This window comes from Gossypium hirsutum, chromosome A01, assembly GCF_007990345.1.
Source record: "Gossypium hirsutum isolate 1008001.06 chromosome A01, Gossypium_hirsutum_v2.1, whole genome shotgun sequence".
NCBI classification, from domain to species: Eukaryota; Viridiplantae; Streptophyta; class Magnoliopsida; order Malvales; family Malvaceae; genus Gossypium; species Gossypium hirsutum.
In genome coordinates, this window is record NC_053424.1 from 83,837,309 (window position 1) to 83,857,554 (window position 20,246).

General features: G+C 33.8%; 2 protein-coding genes across 4 annotated transcripts; one reads left to right on the top strand and one right to left on the bottom strand.

The window, feature by feature from the left end:
• The first annotated feature begins 5,699 nt into the window (after positions 1 to 5,699).
• LOC107893723 (F-box protein SKIP28) lies at positions 5,700 to 7,796 on the top strand. The gene is made up of 2 exons (XM_016818792.2): positions 5,700 to 6,945; positions 7,174 to 7,796. The coding sequence occupies exons 1-2, from the start codon at positions 6,595 to 6,597 to the stop codon at positions 7,771 to 7,773; spliced, it is 951 nt and encodes a 316-aa protein (XP_016674281.2). The 5' UTR covers positions 5,700 to 6,594; the 3' UTR covers positions 7,774 to 7,796.
• Positions 7,797 to 7,904: 108 nt separating this feature from the next.
• Positions 7,905 to 11,752, bottom strand: LOC107893722 (glucan endo-1,3-beta-glucosidase 3). Of its 3 annotated transcripts, none has more exons than XM_016818790.2 (4): positions 11,488 to 11,752; positions 8,585 to 9,838; positions 8,400 to 8,439; positions 7,905 to 8,301 (listed from the first exon to the last, which is right to left on the bottom strand). In XM_016818790.2, the coding sequence occupies exons 1-4, from the start codon at positions 11,543 to 11,545 to the stop codon at positions 8,145 to 8,147; spliced, it is 1,509 nt and encodes a 502-aa protein (XP_016674279.1). In that variant the 5' UTR covers positions 11,546 to 11,752; the 3' UTR covers positions 7,905 to 8,144. The 3 variants fall into 3 exon arrangements, with proteins under 3 accessions (XP_016674279.1, XP_016674278.1, XP_016674280.1); XM_016818789.2 differs by having other exon boundaries at positions 8,400 to 8,460; XM_016818791.2 differs by having other exon boundaries at positions 8,400 to 8,427; positions 11,488 to 11,748.
• Positions 11,753 to 20,246: the final 8,494 nt, after the last annotated feature.

Consider the following 20,246-nt stretch of genomic DNA (forward strand, 5'->3'; position numbering starts at 1 on the left):
CAACATTTCAAGCTCAATAGTAAGTGTTCCCTAGCCCCGTTTTTTAATGTTCTTCATACTTTTGAAACCCTCGTAACATGCTCTATCCATTTCTACCCATATTTCAAGCTAGGGTTCATGTTAGAAATTTTATGCTCTATCTATTTCTACCCATATTTCAAGCTAGGGTTCATGTTAGAAATTTGAACCAGGCATGAGATGGTTGTTCTTTGATGATTTATGGAGGGCTATGAAGGTTAATGTTGGATAAACATCTTTTGCTAGGTGATTTTTCATGAAAACACCAAAAAGGGACCTAAATGAAAAAGGTATAAAATGTGGGGTAGAAATGTGAAATAGAGGAAAACGTCGGCTAGTATGAGCTTATAATACATTTGGCTAGGCTTGGGTAGCCAAGGAATTACATGCATTTCATTATACGAGACTTAGGACTAAATTGTAAATATTGTGAAAGGTTAGGGGCAAAATGGTCATTTTGCCCGAGGATGAGTTTTAGGCTTAAAACGAATAATGTGATGTATTAACAATCTAGTTTTATTGATATAAACCCCGAGAAAATAATTTCGGTGGTCGACTGTGAAAAACGAAAGGTTTCAGAATAACCAAAATACGAAACCGAAGCCATTACCAGGTAAGTTCGTATAACCCGAAGTAAACTCTTAATTTACTTAAACATGCGTATTCTTGAATGAATGTATGAAAATTTAGATATTCATTGCATGATAATTTATGAATTGCTTGTGTAAAGGAAAAATGATAAATGTCCCGGTTGAAATAGAAAAAGAAATTTGATGGATAAATTATGGCTTACATGACATGAGATCCTGCATGTGTTGCAGAAAAGGATTTAGCCTGAACGGGTAATCCGACGATCTCAAAGTAGAAAGGATCTAGCCCGGATGGGTATTCCTTGAGTGATCGAGCCTCTCGAAGAATATGGGTGCATTAAGGATTTAGCCCGGACGGGTAATCCGATTGAGGACTGAATTTAGCCTGGACTAGCAATTCAGATCCGAGCTTATGAGAGCAATTGTTGTAGAAACAGATTTAGCCTGGACTGGTAATCCCGACATTGCTCTATGAGTTAATACTACGGGGGATTTAGCCTGGACTGGTAATCCCGCAGTAAGATATAAGGTTCACGGGAGTGCATACTAGAGATGATCACTTGTATAATGTGACAGAAATTGCGCTATCCATCGAGATGTTTGAGAAATTTAACGAGATTAACAGGAGAAATAGAAATGGAAATATTAAATTGATGAGCTCATCTAAGACTAATGACATGATGTATTGTTATGAAACTAAATTGATGATTGAGTGCATGTGATAGGGAAACTATTTCATGCTTGTTGGAATTAGTGCCTAATATGGTTGTATGCTAATTAACCGGTAAGTTTACTTTCTAGTTATCCAGACTTACTAAGCATATAAATGCTTACCCCTTTCTCTTTTCCCTATCTTACAGAGCTCGTGGACTCGTGAAGATTGGAAGATGGTTGGAGAATCAACACACTATCGACTTGTCCTGCTTTGGTATATAAATGCTTCCATTTTGTTTAATGGCATGTATAGGACTTTTGGTTATTTTGTTATATGTGCCATTTGGCTAGCCAATGTAATCACCTAAATGGTATACTTATTCTTTTGTATATGGCCATGAGATATGGCTCATATTGATGTAGGTAGTAAACCTACCAATGATGCATGTCTATGTTTAAATGTTTCATGAGATATGATGATGAGGTTTATCATGACTGGATGATTGATGATGAGGTTTATCATGATGGATGATTGAAATGGAACCTAATAATTTGAGAGTGGACATAGCATATAATGGTATATGGTTATAATATGGCCTAAGTGTAAAAGGTAAAATGTGCTATGTTAATCCCTAATACAAAAAGGATAATTTAGCATGTACTAAACCAATGAGATGAGGTTAACATGCGATGAGTCATGTCAAGGTTGTTTAAGAGTGTAATTAGGCCATGTTAAATACCATTGAAGTCTCTAAGTGTGTATGGATGATAGAGGGTGACTAAAGGCCTGGAAAATAGCTTTAAAAAGGTCCACACGGGTAGACACCCGGGCATGTGTCTAGGCCGTATGTGACACACGGTCAGCTCCATGAGTGTGTTGCCTATCCGTGTGTCCCCTGCACTAAAAATTTTTGGTCAGTTTAATGGTAGTAAACACACGAGTCGAGACACGGCCATGTGTCTCAACCGTGTGGAGGACACAACCTAGCACACGGGCGTGTGCCTTGGCCGTGTGCCTCAAAATGAATGATGAAGTCATAAACAGAATGCCCGGGTTTTTGGACACGGGCGTGTCTAGGCCGTGTGAGGGACACAAGCCAGGAACACAGGTGTGTGCTTGGCCGTGTAAAAACCCCTTTAGGTTCTAATTGAAAAATAAATTCAAATAATTCAACATGGGCGTGTCCCTAAGCACACGGACGTGTGTGCTTTGCCTCCACATGGGCGTGTGAGGCATAACCCTAGTAATTTTTCTAAAATTTTCTATAATTCTCGGTTGAGTCTCGAATCGCTTTTAATGTATGTTTTGGACCTTGTAGGTCCATAATCGGGATACTATGATGTTGTTTAATCGGTTTTAAATTAGAATGAAATTTTATAACTTGTATTTTCCGAAAGTGTCCAAGTATATGCCTGGTAACGCCTTGTACTTTGTCCCGATATCGGGTACGGATAAGGGGTGTTACACGTAAAACGATTTTTATCAAATTTTCTCACTAACCAAGCCTAGCCGAATTTTTTTTATACTAGAAGCAGCCCAAAATTTTAATTATTTCTCACACTTATCACTCATTTTATAAACTTTACAAAATGGTTCATTTGAGGTGTTTTCATGAAAATCCTTTCACAAAAGTTGTTTATTAAAAACCAAGATTCATTTTCTTTCATAAAGTTTCAGCAAATATTACAAATGCTCTCATGGAAAAACCCTAGACTTTCAACCATTTTGCAAAATAGTCTTCTCATTAGCTAGCTCATGCTACAAGGGTCCTAAAAATGCAAAAATATATATATCAAGAAAGGCTATCTAAATCACTTACTTGCAAGGGATATAAGTGGCTGATATTTTGAGCTTTCAAAACCACCTATTTGCTGGTATTTTCGGTGGAGAAGAAGATGAGAAAAAATGATATCATTCTCTCTTTATTTTATTTTATTTCCAGTCAATTTAGTCACCAAAACTCACCTAACTTTGACAACTTTCTTCTTTTTGTCTCTATGGCCGGCCACCACTAATTTAAAGGCCTATTTGCACTTTAAAGACCCCCCCAATTATGGTTCTCTAGCTATTTAACACATTTGCTAGCAAAATAAAACTTTTGTCCTTTATGCGATTTAGTCCTTTTTCTCAATTAAGCTCACAAACACTAAAATTAGTTCACCAAAATTTTCATGCACTTATATAATCATGCTATGACACATAAAATAATATTATAAATAATTTCTTAGACCTCAAATTTGTGGTTCCGTAACCACTATTCCGACTAGGCCCAAAATCGGGTTGTTACACCCATAGGGACTGTGAAAAGAATTTATTTACAAATGTAATTAAAACACTTTGGTGAAGAAAAATATTCTGATTTTGAAGAAGTGATTAAAAATTAAGTAAATAAAATAAAATAAAAATAAAAGTTCCAATACACAACTTCAAAATATGATTTTAATCAAGATGACATAATTATGTTAGATTAATCACATTTCTTAACTTAGAATTACTAAATTCATATTAATGTTGTTACGAATAAATTCACGAAAACTTGGTAATTTACTAACTACTGCTCATACATACTTATTAAGTTAACTAATCTCTTGAACATTTTTCAATGTCAATTCAAACAATTAATCAATCTTCATAAGCACATAAAAGATTAAGTGAGGTAACAATGTATTCCTACCTTGAAACAGTTTAATCACAAATCACAACAATCTAGCAAGTTATGCAAAACTCTAATACAGTTGCTAATTTAACCCTCAGCTACCTTAGAAGATTAAACATGCACTGATTAAGTATTGTGTCAATTAATTACAATTTCAAACGATTAAATAATTAATTCATTAGTTACCTTACAATTATAATGCAAGAATAACTTAATCATGATTTTACTTAGTCAAACAACTTACCAAGGCCTATAACAACACAAACACAATTTTAATAACTTAAGTGGACGAAATGCAATCAACCTAACACGAATTAAATTTAAGACAAATTAATTAAATTAAACATATCAACATCACAAGTATTAATTAAATTAAAGGATAGGGAATTAGAATCAAATCCGTGTTTCTCCGAAGCTTGACTAGTTTGCTCTTCTCCTCCTGCTCTGCTTGTTCTTGTTGAACTGAGCCTTCTACGAGCACTTGAATGCTGCTTCCAACAATGGTTGAAAGGCTCTTTTCCAAGAGGGAAAATCAACCAGGGAATGGAAGGGAAAAAGAAGAACAAAGGAAGGAGTTTTGAAGAGAGAAAGTGAGAGAGAAGTAAAGGGATGAGTGGTTTTGAGATGTGTTTGAAATAAACAGCTAAGGGGGTATTTATAGGTTGAGATGGCTGCTAAAAATAGAAAAAATCAGCAACCATAGACTCCCCCCATGGCCAGCCACACGTGTGGTAAGTTTGAATGTTTCAATCTTCCTATTTTAAGGTAGGGGCAAATCTAAGAAGGCATATTAAGTGGAGGGGTTTGAATGCAAATTCAAGGAGTCTTCAAGAGCCGTTTTGCAAGCCAAATAATCATCCAAACAAGCTGATTGGGTCAACATGTGGGACGGTTTTGGGCAGCCCAGTGCTCGGTTGGATCAGTTTTCTTAGTTCAGCTTAACTGGGCCTCTTTTCATAATTAATTAATAATAATTATTTAAGCCAAAATAATTTGGATTAAAATTAGAATTAATTATATTATGAATTAATATTCATAATTTGGACCATCTTAAGCTGAAAAATTAATTTGCCTTGATGCTTCGAAAATTGCTTCTCGGTTTTGTGCTTTCAGTAGTGTCTACCGAGTCATTTTTCGCCCTTTGTGCAAATCTATCAAAAATAAACTAAAATTTAATATAAAATTAATTAAAATTCAACATGTTTAGACTTTAAGTGCAATTTAATTATTTTATAATTATTATATATTTTTCGACAAGAATTTTACTGAAACTACATGAATTTGAGTATAAAAGGGCATGAAAAAGTGTGTATATTTTCGTGTTTTTAGTAATTAATCAAAAGAGAAATTTTTTATCATTGGTCAAAAGTTATATATAATTTAATTTTTGAAAAATAATTATAACTATTCAAACAATATTACTTGAATAGTTATAAAATTAAAGAATAATTATTATTTTTTATTTATTCATAAAGACACCTATCTAAAGATGTCTATATGAAGAGACATAAAAAAATTTTATAAATAATAATGGGATTTCATTTGGAAATTACACCACCAAATTCTAAAAATATCTTTTTATTTTCAGTGCTTGGTGGACTATTCTTGTCAGTGCAAAACGCAAATAGTCATTGGTTTTATTATTTCTTGAAGCATAATTTGCTTAAAACTCGTTTGCTAGATAGAGACGAATATAACTTAAAGATAGTGGCTTGATATATACTTAGATCCTTATCTTATTTCTACTTTTTCTATTCGAATTCCATTCATGTGTTCGAAATTTTCCTCAGAGAGATTTGTACTAACATAGTTATATTTATAAGGTAGAGATTACAGCCAGAATGATCAACGGCGGCAAGGAACTTAACAGACTAGCAAGGAAGTGGCAGAAAATGACAGTGAAGGGGAGAAAGAGTTTATTTACCGGGGACATCCAAGCAAAAGTTATAGCAGGCGGTGTCGATGAATCACCGGTGGCTGAAACAGGTCATTTTGTCATCTACACAGCAGATCAGAAGCGGCATCATGTGCCCTTGTCATATCTCAGCAACAACATATTTGTTGAACTCTTAAAGCTTTTCGGAGGAAGAGTTTGGTCTATCAAGTCTTGGTCCTATAATGTTGCCCTCTGATTCGGCCTTGCTCGAATACATGATCTTCATTGTTGGACAAGAGTTGGATAGACACCAGGAGAAAGCTCTGTTTAGGTCCATATCTCCAAGTTGCTACTCCCTTTGCACATCTTTCCATCAAGGACGGACATGTCAACAGTGACTTGTTTGTGGATGGTGAACAACTGACAGTTGAAAAATGTAAATGATTGAAACTACCATAGTGTAATTATAGAAGGTGTTTAACACAACAATCTTAAGATCAGATTATAATCAGTTTAACATTTTTTTTTTAGTTTAATGTTCCATTTTTTCTTAAAACTAACAAAAAAAAAGAACTTAGTCGTATGGTTGAATTTAAAGCTAGTCAACTATGGAGCAAATCCTTTGAGGGCAAGAAAAATGGATTACATATTTTGACAAACTCACAGTTCAACCCCTTCCTCCCTCCTGTCAACATCTTCTTTTTATTTCTCCTTTAGTTTAGGGCATATTTTGGTCGCTTATTTGTTAAGGAATTATATTCTCTATATATAATCTAGACAGTTCTTTCATCAAAACAATATGGAGATTGCAAAGAGCATGGAACTTGCAACCCTTTCACATAAACAATCCAGTTTTGCAGGGCCATCCCATGAGGCTTTGTTTCTTGTCCTAGCCTACCTTCCATTATTTGAACTTCTGTCCATGAGTGAAGTTTGCAGGTCACTGAGAGATGCAGTGGAAAAGGATGTACTCCCATGGCTAAACATCATCATTGAAAGGCCTTTGAGCTTGAGGTTGTCAGATGAGATTCTGATGAAAATTGCTTCAAAGGCAAATGGTAGGCTAAGAACCTTGGTTCTCATGTACTGTGCCAAAATTACAGATGATGGGCTTCAAAGGGTAATCGACCAAAACCCTCTTATCAGTAAGGTACGAAATTTTTATTATTTTCTTTTTTTCCAAATATACTTCCTTTTAGGATATGGAATGGATAAGATTTCAATGGCAGGGTTTCGTTTTCCTCTATCTTATATATGTGTGGACCAAAAACAACCAGACTCAACTCTAAATTATGATTTTCTTTCCCCTGCAGTAAATACTACTTGTGTAATAAAGACATTAATATAAACTAAGAAGTTGTTTTACATATTGATTCAGCTTCACATACCAGGTTGCACTGGCTTAACCCCTGATGGAGTAATAAGAGCTCTGCAGAAGCTATCCGACTTCCAAGATGGCCTAAAAAGCCTTTGGATAAACGGCATTGCCAACATGAAGAAAGAACACCTCGAAAGGCTTCAATTTTACCTCCAAACAAACCAAAAACTGCAGCAGATTCAGCAAAAGAGACGGCCTCTCTTATATCATAATTACAGAAGGTTGCAAGCATATAGATGGGAAGAACTTGGGAGAGTTATTGATGTGGAACTTTGTCCCAAATGCAATGAAGTAAGGGTTGTATTTGATTGTCCTAGAGAGGAATGCAAAAGGAAGGGAGAGAATTCAATGACTGGATGTAGGATGTGCATGTTCTGCATTCCAAGGTGTGAAGAATGTGGCAAGTGTGTCGAAACTGGAGACTTGGAAGAAACTGTTTGTGCTGATACTCTTTGCCCAGATTGTTGGATTCAGCTTCCCAAATGCAATTTCTGTAATAAGCCATGCTGTACTCAACATGCCAACATGCAGATAGCTTCAACCGGTTCAATAGGGTGGATTTGTAGTGTTTGCCATGATAAGTCTGATGATTTTGAATAAATTTGAGAGAGATTATTCGAACATGAGATATATGCACTTGAACCAATTACAATCAAATGAACCTCGCAAGATAACCTTGATGAAATAAATATCAATGGACACTCAACTTTAAGTTTAAAGAATAAGATAGCTACACATCAAAAATCCTGAATAATCTCATAGTTGGTTTGTACAGACTCCAATGACAACGAACCAAATCAATCTAAACACTACTTGCTATCCATATGTTCAGTTAAATTTTCCATCCTTCGACTCGACCCCAATAGGAGAAACAAAATTGGGTTTGCTGCAAGTATTCCAACAGAGATGGAATCGAATTTTCAGAAACGATTGAATGTTGTTAAAACCAAAGGGTAAAGTACAAACAAGTTCTACAAGAAAACAGCAGTCATAAGGAAAGCGCCTATTATCACAGAGGTTGTGAACAAACAACTCCTGTAGAAATATTGTGTTGGGCAGCCTAAACTCGTGTCATTCGACGAAGGAGCCAGTGATGTACCGTTAGTGATGGTGCCGTTTTTTCCAAAACTACAGACAAAAACAAAGTCATACGATCATCAGATTTCATTAAAGCCATTGTATGTTCATCATAATATAGCTTGAACTAGAAATTATTAGGAGCATACCTTCCAGGAAATATGCATGAACCGTGACCTGCACCAATCACTAACGTTCGTAAGTCAATATCTTGAAAACACCAAATCATCAGCAGGTAACAATGATTATCAAAATACCAGTGAGTAAACCATAAAATGAAAAACTACAATATCTAATGTCCTATTCTATAAGAACAAATCTCATAGTCACATACTTGGATCAGTTGTACTGATGGTAGCCACCCCCTTGAAATCACAGGTTCCAGTAGACTTGCCCATCTGTTGGAAGTATGCATTGAAAGCATAAGTTGAGTGGGAAACCACATTATCGGGCTCATAACATGGTTGCCCCTGCAACAAAGGTGAGCAATCAACTTTCCCAGGTCCACAAGCCCAATCAAGAGCTGCTTGTAACATCTTCGGATCAGCACCATCCTTTGCAACACAAAATGTTTGGTTTGTAGTGTCATTTGCAAAAACAGTACCAGCAGCTGTCAAGTGTAAAATATAAACCGGTGTTCCATTGGCATCAAATAGCCCCCAGTTCTTTTCCGAGAGTGGCGAAGGTCTCAAATCCTCATTGTAAAGCTCATAAATGTAAGTACTAACTGCAATCCCAGGATGTTTAGGAGTCCCAGTGTTGTTAATTACATGCTTGATCAAGTTACTGTTGTATGTATTAGCATTGTCAACCGTAGCATCAGGCTCAGATGAATCACCCTTAGAAGGCCAACCAGACTCGGTGACTACAATCGGAACATTGGTGATGTTTAAGTATGACATTGAAAAATATGCTGCATCAACAATAGCATCAAAGACATTAGTGTAATGCAGAAGTGTGTTAGCATCCACAGCTTCTTTGTTTGGAGGGAGGGGCCGGAAAAGAGCATAGTCCAACGGGATCACGCCATTTGATTGCATATAATCATAATACGGATATACATTGAGCATAAGGTACGACCCAGTAGACTGCAAAAACTTTAGTAATGGAACCATGACAGGATCCCATGAACGATTAAAGAAGGCTTGAGAAGGTGGAAAAGAGTCCAGAATAATTGAAGATGAATGTGGTGTAGAGACTTTGATTTGACTGTCAAGATTTGAAGCAACAAGGGCAGAGTGGATAAGCTTTAAGGCAGAAACTAGGACAGGAGCAGCATTTGGGAGCGCAGTTAGTACTTCGGACCCAACAGCTATTGCTGTGATGTTGGTGGCAGGGACATGGGCTATAACATTGCGAGCCACCCAGTTGGCTGCAGTGGCATTCGACTGACCAATACCAAGGAGCTGCTCATTGGGGACAGAGATAGTCACTTGGATTCCTGTGTTGGCAAGTGCAAGGAGCATAGCTCGATCAGCATCATAAAGCCTCACATGCCAGACATTCTGAGCCTTGAGAAGGGCTACCACTTGAGTAGGGCTGGGCATGTCAGAAAGGTCCGTACCAATGTTCACTCCGATAAAGGCTTCTGCATAAAAAGATCCATAGGCCAATGTTAAGACATGATATCAAAGAAAAATGAAAGGTCTTCCATCTTGACAAGAGATTAACAATGTCAATATGTTGATGATATCATTGACTCCATTAACTAGAATATTGCAATTCATTTCTAAAAGAAATATGTTGATGATATCATTAATATGATTATATTCATCAATATATGTTAACTTCAATAGTGCATATTGCTTCAAACAGTCCTTTTAATAACGAATAGCTGCATATCAGCCTGAGTTTGACAAATAGCTTTAGGTCAAACATAGCAACGCAACCATAAGGAATTTTATCTTTTATTGCAGAGATCAACCAATGTAGGATTACAGTTCAATATGTGCTTGATCCGGTTATCTCTTTATCACCTTCCACCTTGAGACTTACAAGACAACACAATAATTATAACCAAGTACAGAAGGCATATGTGGCTTAAAGGCGAGTGCTTCTAGAAGGAGAATGCTTCCTCATATTCAAGCAATATCTTAAAGACTTCTGCATGAAGTTCAACATAAGTTGCGATATAATCTTTCGGGTCAATCTCATACTTTCCTTCAGCAGTAAGTTTTGACTCAAAGGTTCCCAAGTCATTTTAGGAAAGAAACAGAATAAAAAATGTTGAATTTGGAGCAAAACTTTGAATATTAAATCGAATTAGCTCAAAGGTGGGTAACATATCACACCATATAAGTAACACAATCCTCCTATACTTGTCTATTCCTCGAAACCAACATTAATATGATATATATATTATAAGAGTATTCTTTTTCATTACAATTCTCCTAACAACTTAAACAAACATACAATAAGACATCAGACATGTCATAGCAACATCCATCATAAAAAATACCGAAGCACATGAACTGAGAACTCATTTTAAAATATTTAAATTATTTCCTATAAGAAACGGTTCAGGGGGGTGATGGAACTCCACATATAACATACGGGACCAACTAGGCAAACATGTTAACTATACACCATTAAGATGACAATACTACCATCCAATGTACATAAATATTCCTAAGATACCAACACCTTTGACGACTTGGAGATCTTGCATTGAATGAGGTTATTTTGGTCCTCTAAAGTATTATGTCAAATGTAAGGGCAAACTGGGGTAAAGAACCATATGAGCTGGAATGCATTATTAGCTGAGATTCCCATTGAATATAGTGAAAGGAAAGACCAGAAGAAATTCCAACGAAGGGGAAAGACTTTTAAACAGAGGCCCCTGCTTTGACTGCAAAAGGGTAAGACCATTCGCTCTTCCTCACTCTTTAACATTAGAATGTCTAGTTTCTACAGAAAATAAAAACAAAGTTTCATGATAAAATAATTAAAGTAAGATTTTGATTTACAACAACACAATAATTTTTGTTTTTAAAATTCAATAATTCCACTATGAATGAACACAAGGAAACATCAAATGAAGATTATTAGAGTGCTAAACAGAATAAGTAGCACCCTCCCAAGGAAAATACACACTACGCATCACTGAAACAAGGAATTTAAAAGGTTTTTTTCAGCAGAGATAAGCAGAAATATCAGCAAAGACAAAAACACAAATATAGAGAGGGAGGTAAAGCCTAAGGATTGGAAGTAGTAAAGTACAGCTTCAAAGAGACTTACTTTCATCACCATAAACAGCTGAAACAAGCAGAGGCAATAGCAGCAGTAAAATAGCCATTTTGAGTGAAAAGCTTCAATCTTTGAAAACCATACAAAGGTATTAAGTTGGAGCGCAAAAAGAACCGGACAGACGCCAAAAACAAAAGAACCCCAGATTGAAAAAACAGTGGGAAAAAGGAGGAGAAATTTAGGAAGTGGAAATAGAAAACAAGTGGCTAGAGAGGGGCCTTTATGTTTTTGTTTTTGTTTAGTTGTAAGGAAGCAGGGATTTTTGTTAGTTTGTACAGTATTATTTACCAGTCTCGAATCCTTGATAGATAGATCAGAGGTTGTGTCAGAAATCAGACGGTCCAGATTCAAATAATGTGCACCGTTAGCAACTAATGCCCACCACAGGGGAATACATATATTTGACATTTCCTTCTTTAAAGATTATTGCTATGATTTTTGGGTAAGTGTTAACGCAGAGTAGAGTCACAGTCTACGAGGGGAGTACTGTCTCAGTGATGACGTGGTATGTCAGATTGAATTCAACGGTCATATTCCCCACAGGATTTCTATTATTAAGATATAAGAGTAGCGTTATTATTTAAGATTATTTTGGATGAAGGTTGCCTTTATTTATGGTAAATGTAAAAAGAATGATAGATATGAAATTTAATACTGTGATATAGTGATATTATAATGTAAGATAAAAAAATTAAATGTATCGTATTGAAGATAAAAATTTATCTAAAAAAATCTTCAATAAAGGTTTTTATAGTTAAAAGTGGTATTGATTATGGTAATATATAAATAATGTAATAAAAAAATTTCAAGAGTAACTGTTATTAAGTCTATACTTTAATCTTTAAACCTCAAAAAATTTTAAAGATATTATATTGAATTATTTGAAATTTTTTATATAATTCATCGAGTTATTAAGTTTTTTTTCAAAAGTTCCATCGGCTAACTTCAAGTAATGAGTCAATGATCGATACAGTGAAACAGTATCCACCAATGAGTAGCAATACTTTAGATACAAGTTAATCTAATAGTTAGCGTCAGAGATATTAAAAGAACAAATTTGCTCGGATTATGGTTTGTAGAACTATAAAGTTTAAAAGCATTTTAAAAAAACAAACTAAACCATACAAGAGGAGGAGAAGATGAGCTTTCAATTGGTGTAGGCAGTGCGAATGAAGAAGGTCATGTGATAATGATTTTAATAGCCTAGTAACTTAAATAAAAACATCGAAATATTTAGTAACTATGTTATAATTTTTTTAAAGTTAAATGACCAAAATAAAAATTTATTAATAATTCAATTAGCTTAAATGTAGTTTAATTTTTTAATTGAGGGAAATTAATATGTTAAACTTAACTTTTTATTTAATAAAATTGTAATAAAATATTTACTTGGCGTTTATAAATACCCTTAAAGTGAAACTCATAAATAAATAATAAATGTATGTAAAAACCAATTTGGGAAATCTTTTTAAAATTATTAATGCACTCTTTACGATCATGATTTTAAAGATATTTTTAATGTATTTTTTACTCTATACTCTTAAATATCATTTATTAATATACTCTTTGTATCCTTTAATGTTACTATGTACCTAAATATATTAGATTCGCTTGACTTGACCAATGGCATTTGTGAAGGACATTACCTTTTCTTTTTAGAGTATTAAGGACATTATTTTTAACATTTCAAGAAACTCAATCGCACTTAATATCTTTATTTTGTTTGAGATTTAATATAGTTAACATTTTGTTATTAAATAATTAGAAGAATGGGATTTGAATATATTTAAGACGGTTTATTATTGAAGTTGAAATGTATTTTTTAAAAATGTCGTGAAAAAAAATTTTCAAAAAATAATTTTGAAAATTTTGATAGTGTATGTTAATTTTAAACATGATATTGTAATATAGAAGATTTAATAGGCGAATAAAAAGTAAATGCATTGAAAAGCACTTTTGTTTTTTTTGCTTGGGTTAAAATTCTAATTTACCATTGACGTTGAAAATATTTTTCAACTCAAATCTTGATTTTAAATAAAAAATTTAGATAAACAAAATATTTTCAAACCAAACTTGATTTTAAACTCGGGTTTAAGCCAAGTCTAAACTTAGCTTTTAGAAAAGTGCTTTTTTAATAAATTTATATTTTTATCTCGTTATTAAATCTTTTTCTTTACAATATCATATTTAAAATTGACATTTTATCTTTCCAAAAGTAATTATTGACATGATGATAACCCAATTAAATTTTTGAAAAGTACTTTTTCGCAACACTTTTCAACCTCAATGGTAAACTAACTCTTAAGAACATTTTTCTTTTGATTTAAAAATCAAGAAGAGTTATAAGTAGATGTATGCATTTTATCTATATGTGCGTGTATATATTTATTTTGTTTTTTTCCAATATTTCGATTGAAAAGAAAGTAGGGAAATATCAACTTTTTAAAATTATTTGAGGAAATGGTTCAATTTAGCAAACAGAGCCATTATTAAAGTGTGCATAAAAGTTAAAAACATAAGCATAAGTTGTCATCATCTCCATTTTGAAATCTCACCACCGAACACCATTGTTGTTAAATCTCCAACCTTCGGCCTTGTTTATAAACTTGCGTGGAAGTTCATTTTCAGTCGTTTTTCATGAATTTTATGTTTTTGAAATCGTTGTAACTTAATCTATCTAGTTCAAAGGCTATTTTGTGAAACTTTCAAAATTTTGAAAACTTGCCATTGATGTTCTTGAAGCTTTTTAGATGTTAATGCTTTGGTTTGAAGCTTGATGATGAGTTTGGACTAATTTGTAAAGTGGTTTTGCTTAGTTTTGAGTTTAGGGACTAAATTGTTAAATTGTTGAAAATGGCATGAATTTCTTGTAAAATTCATGACTTGAGAGCTGTTTTTGGATGATCATGAATTCGACATAATAGTTTTGGGCTTTATTATGAAAAATGAACTTGTTTCGATTTTAGGGACTAAATTATATAAAATATTAAAGTTTAAGGCAATTGTAAAAAATGTCAATAAAAAAGTCGTATGCATTAAATAGGTTATTATAAAGTATTTGGGCTGATAATTGAAATAATTATTGTTTAGATCAAGAGTCGGTGGATAATTGTGAAAAAGAGAAAATTATTTATTAGTCTCTAATATTGCAATTTTTGTTGTTTAGCCTTGGTAAGTTCATACGATTTAATTTAGTATAATATATAATACTGTATCGACTTGTGATTTATGATTTGTTGAATATGTGTATATATAATTAAATTGTATCAAATTGATTCAATGTGAGAAATGTAATTGAACTGTAAAGTGTTACGTGATTTTATGTATCGAGCCCAGATGAACATAAGATAGGATACAATTGGCATGCCAATAGGTTATTTTGCATGTTGTACGGGATTGCCTTGTGATGAGATGATGATTCTTGACTTGTTATTATTCACTGAATATACCGGAGTCCAGCATTTGTTGCAGATTACCGAGTTTATATTTATAGTGATTTTGACGTGTTTTTAGGGGCGGATGTAAAGGCTACGAGCTTGGCACTTGGTGCCCAGGCATGTTTCTAGAGGGATGTTAGCATACAAGCTAGGCACTTAGTGCCCAAGCGTGTTCTTAGTTGGATTGGCTCGATTGAGCATTCTGGCATGTCTTAAATGGATAACCACGTATTTGTATCTGTTTATATCGTTCATCGGGCAGATTTTCAATGGTTAAATGACATGGTGATGATATGTAATTGTTATTTGATTATGATGCCTTGTTGATGACTTGTATATGTTTTCATGATTTCTGATATTATATCGTGACTTGATAATGCTTGATATCGTACAAATGAGATGATTAAATGACTCGTGTATATGAACCTCACATGTTGAATGTGGTTGACAGAGTTACTATTAGTTAAAGACTTTGTTAATTATTAAACTATGTTTTCAAGGTAACTTATATAATTTCAACCTATGAACTTACTAAGCTCTTTGAAGCTTACTCGTTTGTTTTTCTTGTTTTCTTGTAGATATCACTTTGAAGAACCGGGCAATCAGATCAATTTGAAGATCACACTATCCAACTATCTTTCGGTAGACTTGAAAACGTTTCTTTTGGGATATGTGACATGCACTAGGAGTGAAGTTATGAATATAAATGTTTGATGTTGTAACAACCCGTTTTCAGTGAAATTAGAACAGTGGTTTCGGGACCACAAATTTGAGTCCAAAATAAATTTTATTTTAATATTATTTTATAGTCTACATTATGATAGGAATATTGTATAAAAATTTTGTTAAGAAAATTTTACCGATTACATGATAAAAGGACCAAATTGCATAAAATGCAAAAGTTGAATTCTAGTAGCTAAAAGGATCAAATAGCTATGGAATTCAAAATTAGAGGTCCTTATATGGAAAATAGACCATTGAGAGGAGTTGGTAGATAAGTATGATGATTCATCCATGGAAAATTTGATAAAGAAAATGACTAAATTGGAAAGTTGAAATAATAAAAGATGATAAGTTAATTAAATAATAAAATATCATCTTTCCCAAAAAAAAATTTTGGAAATCCTAGTAAGAGAAGAGAACTCAAGCAAGCTTATTTGGCTTAATTGAGTAAGCATTCTTATCATGTTTTTAATGATTTTTATGTTTCCGACATCGTAATAGCTTAATCTGGCTATCTCGGGGATTAATTTGTAAAGTTATCAAAGTACTAGGGTTTTTATATGAATGAATATGTATGAATTATGAAATTTATGGTAGAAAATGAAAAGTTATTGATAGATAAACAACTTTTGTAAAGTGAATTTTGATGAAATTATGATTTAGGGACTAAATTGTAAAGATGTGAAATTTAAAGAAAATTCTGAATTTTATGAATTACTTGGGTTGTAAATGTTACATGTAAAAAAATTTTAGGTTTGGAATAAGGATTAAATTGCATGAATTTCATTTTCCAAGCCTAAGGACGAAATCGTCATTGATTAAAAGTATAGAGGCAAAATGGTAATTTTACCTAGGATGTGAGTTGAATTTAATTGAATATGAGTTGTATTAAATTGAGATAAATTTACTCCTATAAATCCGGATAGATCAAATACAGAGCTAGATCGAGGTAAAGAAAAAGTAACGGATTAGTGGCATACAAGTTCACGAACATTGTCGAGGTAAGTTCGTGTAACTAAATTGTGTATATTTATATATTTGAGTTGGATGTTGTATATGTGAATTGTATAAATGTCGTATGTATGAAATTGATCACAAATCCGATAATATCTGACAAATATTAAGTCCCGTTTGAATAAATAAAATTTGATTGGATACTGGGTTCCCGAATTGGTTGTGGTCCTACATATGTTGCAGACACACCACAGCTTGAAAGAGCATCCTGTTAATAGCCCTCTCGAGCTTTCCGTTATATGGATCTTGCGAGCTTCACGTTAATAACTCTTCGGAGCATCCCGATTGATTGTGATTATGTATGTTTTGTAGACACACCACAACTCTTATGAGCGTCCCGTTATATGGCTCTTCAAAGCTTCCCGATTAAAGGCTCTTTGTGAGCTTCCTGATTAATGGCTCTCTAGAGGTTCCCGATATGGCTCGCTTGAACTTCCTGATAAATGGCTATTTGGAGCTTCCTAGTTAATGGCTTTTCGAAGCTACCCGTTATTGGCTCGCATGAGCTTTCCTATTATAGCTCTTATTAGCTTCCCGTTATACAACCCGGATAAGCTTTTCGTTATATGGCTCGAGAGAGAGAGCTTCCCGTATATGTGCTCGTATGAGCATTCCCAAATATGAATTGATGGTTTATAGTTTTGTACACTTATGTGTACTACCCTTGTATCCATCAATATTTTAAATGATTCAACGGGTAAAGTTTTGATATGAGATGATATGAATTCAAGATGAATTATTATGAGAAATACTTGAAATATAAAGATATAATATGTACATGTTCATAGACACTTGAAGTGATAAATACATGTATGTGGAAATTGAAAATTGATGAGCTCATTCATGTTTCTTGGTATTTATGTGAATTACATGACTAACAAGCTTGATGAGGATATGTGTTTAGGCAATTGGCCAATTTTTGAGCATGTTTATTTGCTTACCTTAAATGTGAATTAATTGGTAAGTTAATTTCCTGTTATATGAACTTACTAAGCATTAAATGCTTACTCTGTTTTATTTCCTCTATTTTATAGTAACCCGAAAGCTTGTTAAGGTTGGAAGCTGGTCAGAGCCACATCACATTATTAATAATCCTTTTTCGGTATATTTATTAAATCAACTTTGGTATAATGGCATGTATAGGTTAATTTGGCTATTGATGGCATGTAAATGTTTTGTTGTGAATAGCCATTTGAATGGCTTATGTTTGATAGATTTTGATATATATATATAAGTATATAGTCTTATTATAGTTGATATATGTTTTGGTATAATTGATTGATGGTTAATTAATAGGTAAAATGATAACATGGTTTGAGTTGGTTATAATATGATATGTATAACATGGTTTGAGTTGGTTATAATATGATATGTATAAGACTTGGTTATGGCTTGATTCAAATGTTTTATATTGGTTTGGGAATATGTTTAAGTGTTATTGTGAAGACAAGTTTGGGTAAGAAATATGGCTAGGAAATGGCCTTATTTTGTCCACACGGGTAGAGAAATGGACACGTGTCTCAGCTGTATGTGACACACGGCCTAGCACATGGGCGTGTAATCTGGCCGTGTGTCCCCTGAATCTTAAAAATTTCAAAACAGAATGCTCAAAATTGATCACACGGCCTGACACACGGGTGTGTGGCTTGGCCATGTGACCCTTGCACCTATTTAATGTAAATTTTTATGTCCACACGGCCTAGCACACGGGCATGTGACTTGGCCGTGTGACCCAAGTCAGAGAGTTACACGGGTACTAACACGGGCTGGGACACGACTGTGTACCCTATTTCAAATGCCCACACGGTCTGTGACATGGGCATGTCTATTGGCCATGTGAGCTACACGGCTTGACCACACGGGCATATGTCCCCTACACCTTAGAAAGATTTTAAAATTTTGTGATTTTTTTTTTGAGTATTTGGTTTAGTCCCAACTTGTTTCTAATGTGCATTTTGGATTGAGGGTTCATATAAGGGACAGTCTGAATAATTTCTGATATGAATGTCAAGTAATATGGATTGTCTTTATTTGATCTATATATTCTAGTAATACTCCGTAACCCTGTTATGGCCACGGATATGGGTTAGAGGTGTTATAGATGTATTTAAAGTATATTTAAGATTTCCTAGCCATGTGAATTTGTTAATAAAATAATGTGGTTGATTATGGTTGATGTGGTATGTGATGATAAAATAGTTGAAAGGGTTTTGAAAGTTTAATTGCATGGTTGATGGAATATTGAATGCCATATATGTATAGTTGGTATTTGGTTACTTGTTTAATGGTTAATAGATATGACATCGTATTTTGATTGTTGTTTTGGGATGTTTTAGTTGATTAAGTGAATTAAAGCTGTTGTAGAATACATGCTTATATATATACTTTGATATATGGTTTGTTAGATGTTAATGAATAGGTGACATTTAACATTTTGTATAACATTAATATGCAAGCTTGAATTGGTTAGAAAATGACATTGGATGTTAGTTTGGATTATTGTTTGTGATGTTGCCCTATGGCGTATTGGTCAGAACTAGACAAATGACATGTTTTGGTATGTTTTTGGTATGATTTGAACAGGTTGAATGATTGGTAAACGGTATACTTGTACCTTAAGTAAGCATGAAATGTTTGACTTGTTATTAAAGGTACATGTCAGGTCACATCAGTTGAAACATGGCCTGACACACGACTATGTGCCATACATGGGGTCTTGGAATGGCCGTGTGGTCTGTGTAATTTAGTTTTTTTATTTTGATCACATGACTACAATTAGTTGCACAGTCAGAAGACACAATCATGTGTCTCCTTCCACATGGTTCTAGTTCTCACACACAATTAAACAACACAACCATGTTCCATAGCACACACGGCCTAAACTTGTCACCCGACCTGGCCACACGATCATGTGACCTTTATTTTCTATTTTTACCTTACTTTTATATTTTGTTTCGAATTAGTCCCAGCTTATATCTGAATTGATTTTAGAGTTTTAGAACCTCGATTTAGGCCCATTTTTGTATGAAAAGCATGATTATTGATTGATTATATATTGATGATTGATTAAAGATAAATTTTGAATTGAAATAGCATGCGTGTGTCCTATTAATTGTCGTAGCATCTCGTAACCCTAATCTGGTGATGGTAACAGACGAGAGGTGTTACATTTAATGGTTGTGTTGTTCAATCGTGTGTGAGAACTAAAATTGTGTGGAAGGAGACACACAAACTAAACTTGTTAGACGGCTTGGCCACATGATTGTGTGACCCCCTGTTTTCTATTTTTACATTACTTTTCTATTTTGTTTTAAATTAGTCCCTGCTTGTTTCCAAATTGATTTTAGAGTTTCAAAACCTTGATTTAAGCCCCATTTTTGTATGAAAAGCATGATTATTGACTGCTTATATATTGATGATTGATTAAAGATAAATTTTGAATTGAAATAGCATGTGTATGTTTTGTTAATTACTATAGCATCCTATAACCCTAATCTGATAACAGTGACGGGCAAAGGGTGTTACATTTAGTGGTATGACAGAGACCAAAGGGGTATTTACACCTATATGTTATTC

Excerpts from the sequence above, each read along its gene's own strand:
- LOC107893722 (XM_016818789.2), bottom strand. The coding sequence starts at position 11,545 with ATGGCTATTTTACTGCTGCTATTGCCTCTGCTTGTTTCAGCTGTTTAT. Across the intron at positions 8,461-8,584 it reads CATCAGTACAACTGATCCAA|ATATTGACTTACGAACGTTA; the intron begins GTATGTGACTAT and ends GGTGTTTTCAAG. Across the intron at positions 8,302-8,399 it reads TCATGCATATTTCCTGGAAG|TTTTGGAAAAAACGGCACCA; the intron begins GTATGCTCCTAA and ends TTTTGTCTGTAG.
- LOC107893723 (XM_016818792.2), top strand. The coding sequence starts at position 6,595 with ATGGAGATTGCAAAGAGCATGGAACTTGCAACCCTTTCACATAAACAA. Across the intron at positions 6,946-7,173 it reads AAAACCCTCTTATCAGTAAG|CTTCACATACCAGGTTGCAC; the intron begins GTACGAAATTTT and ends ATATTGATTCAG.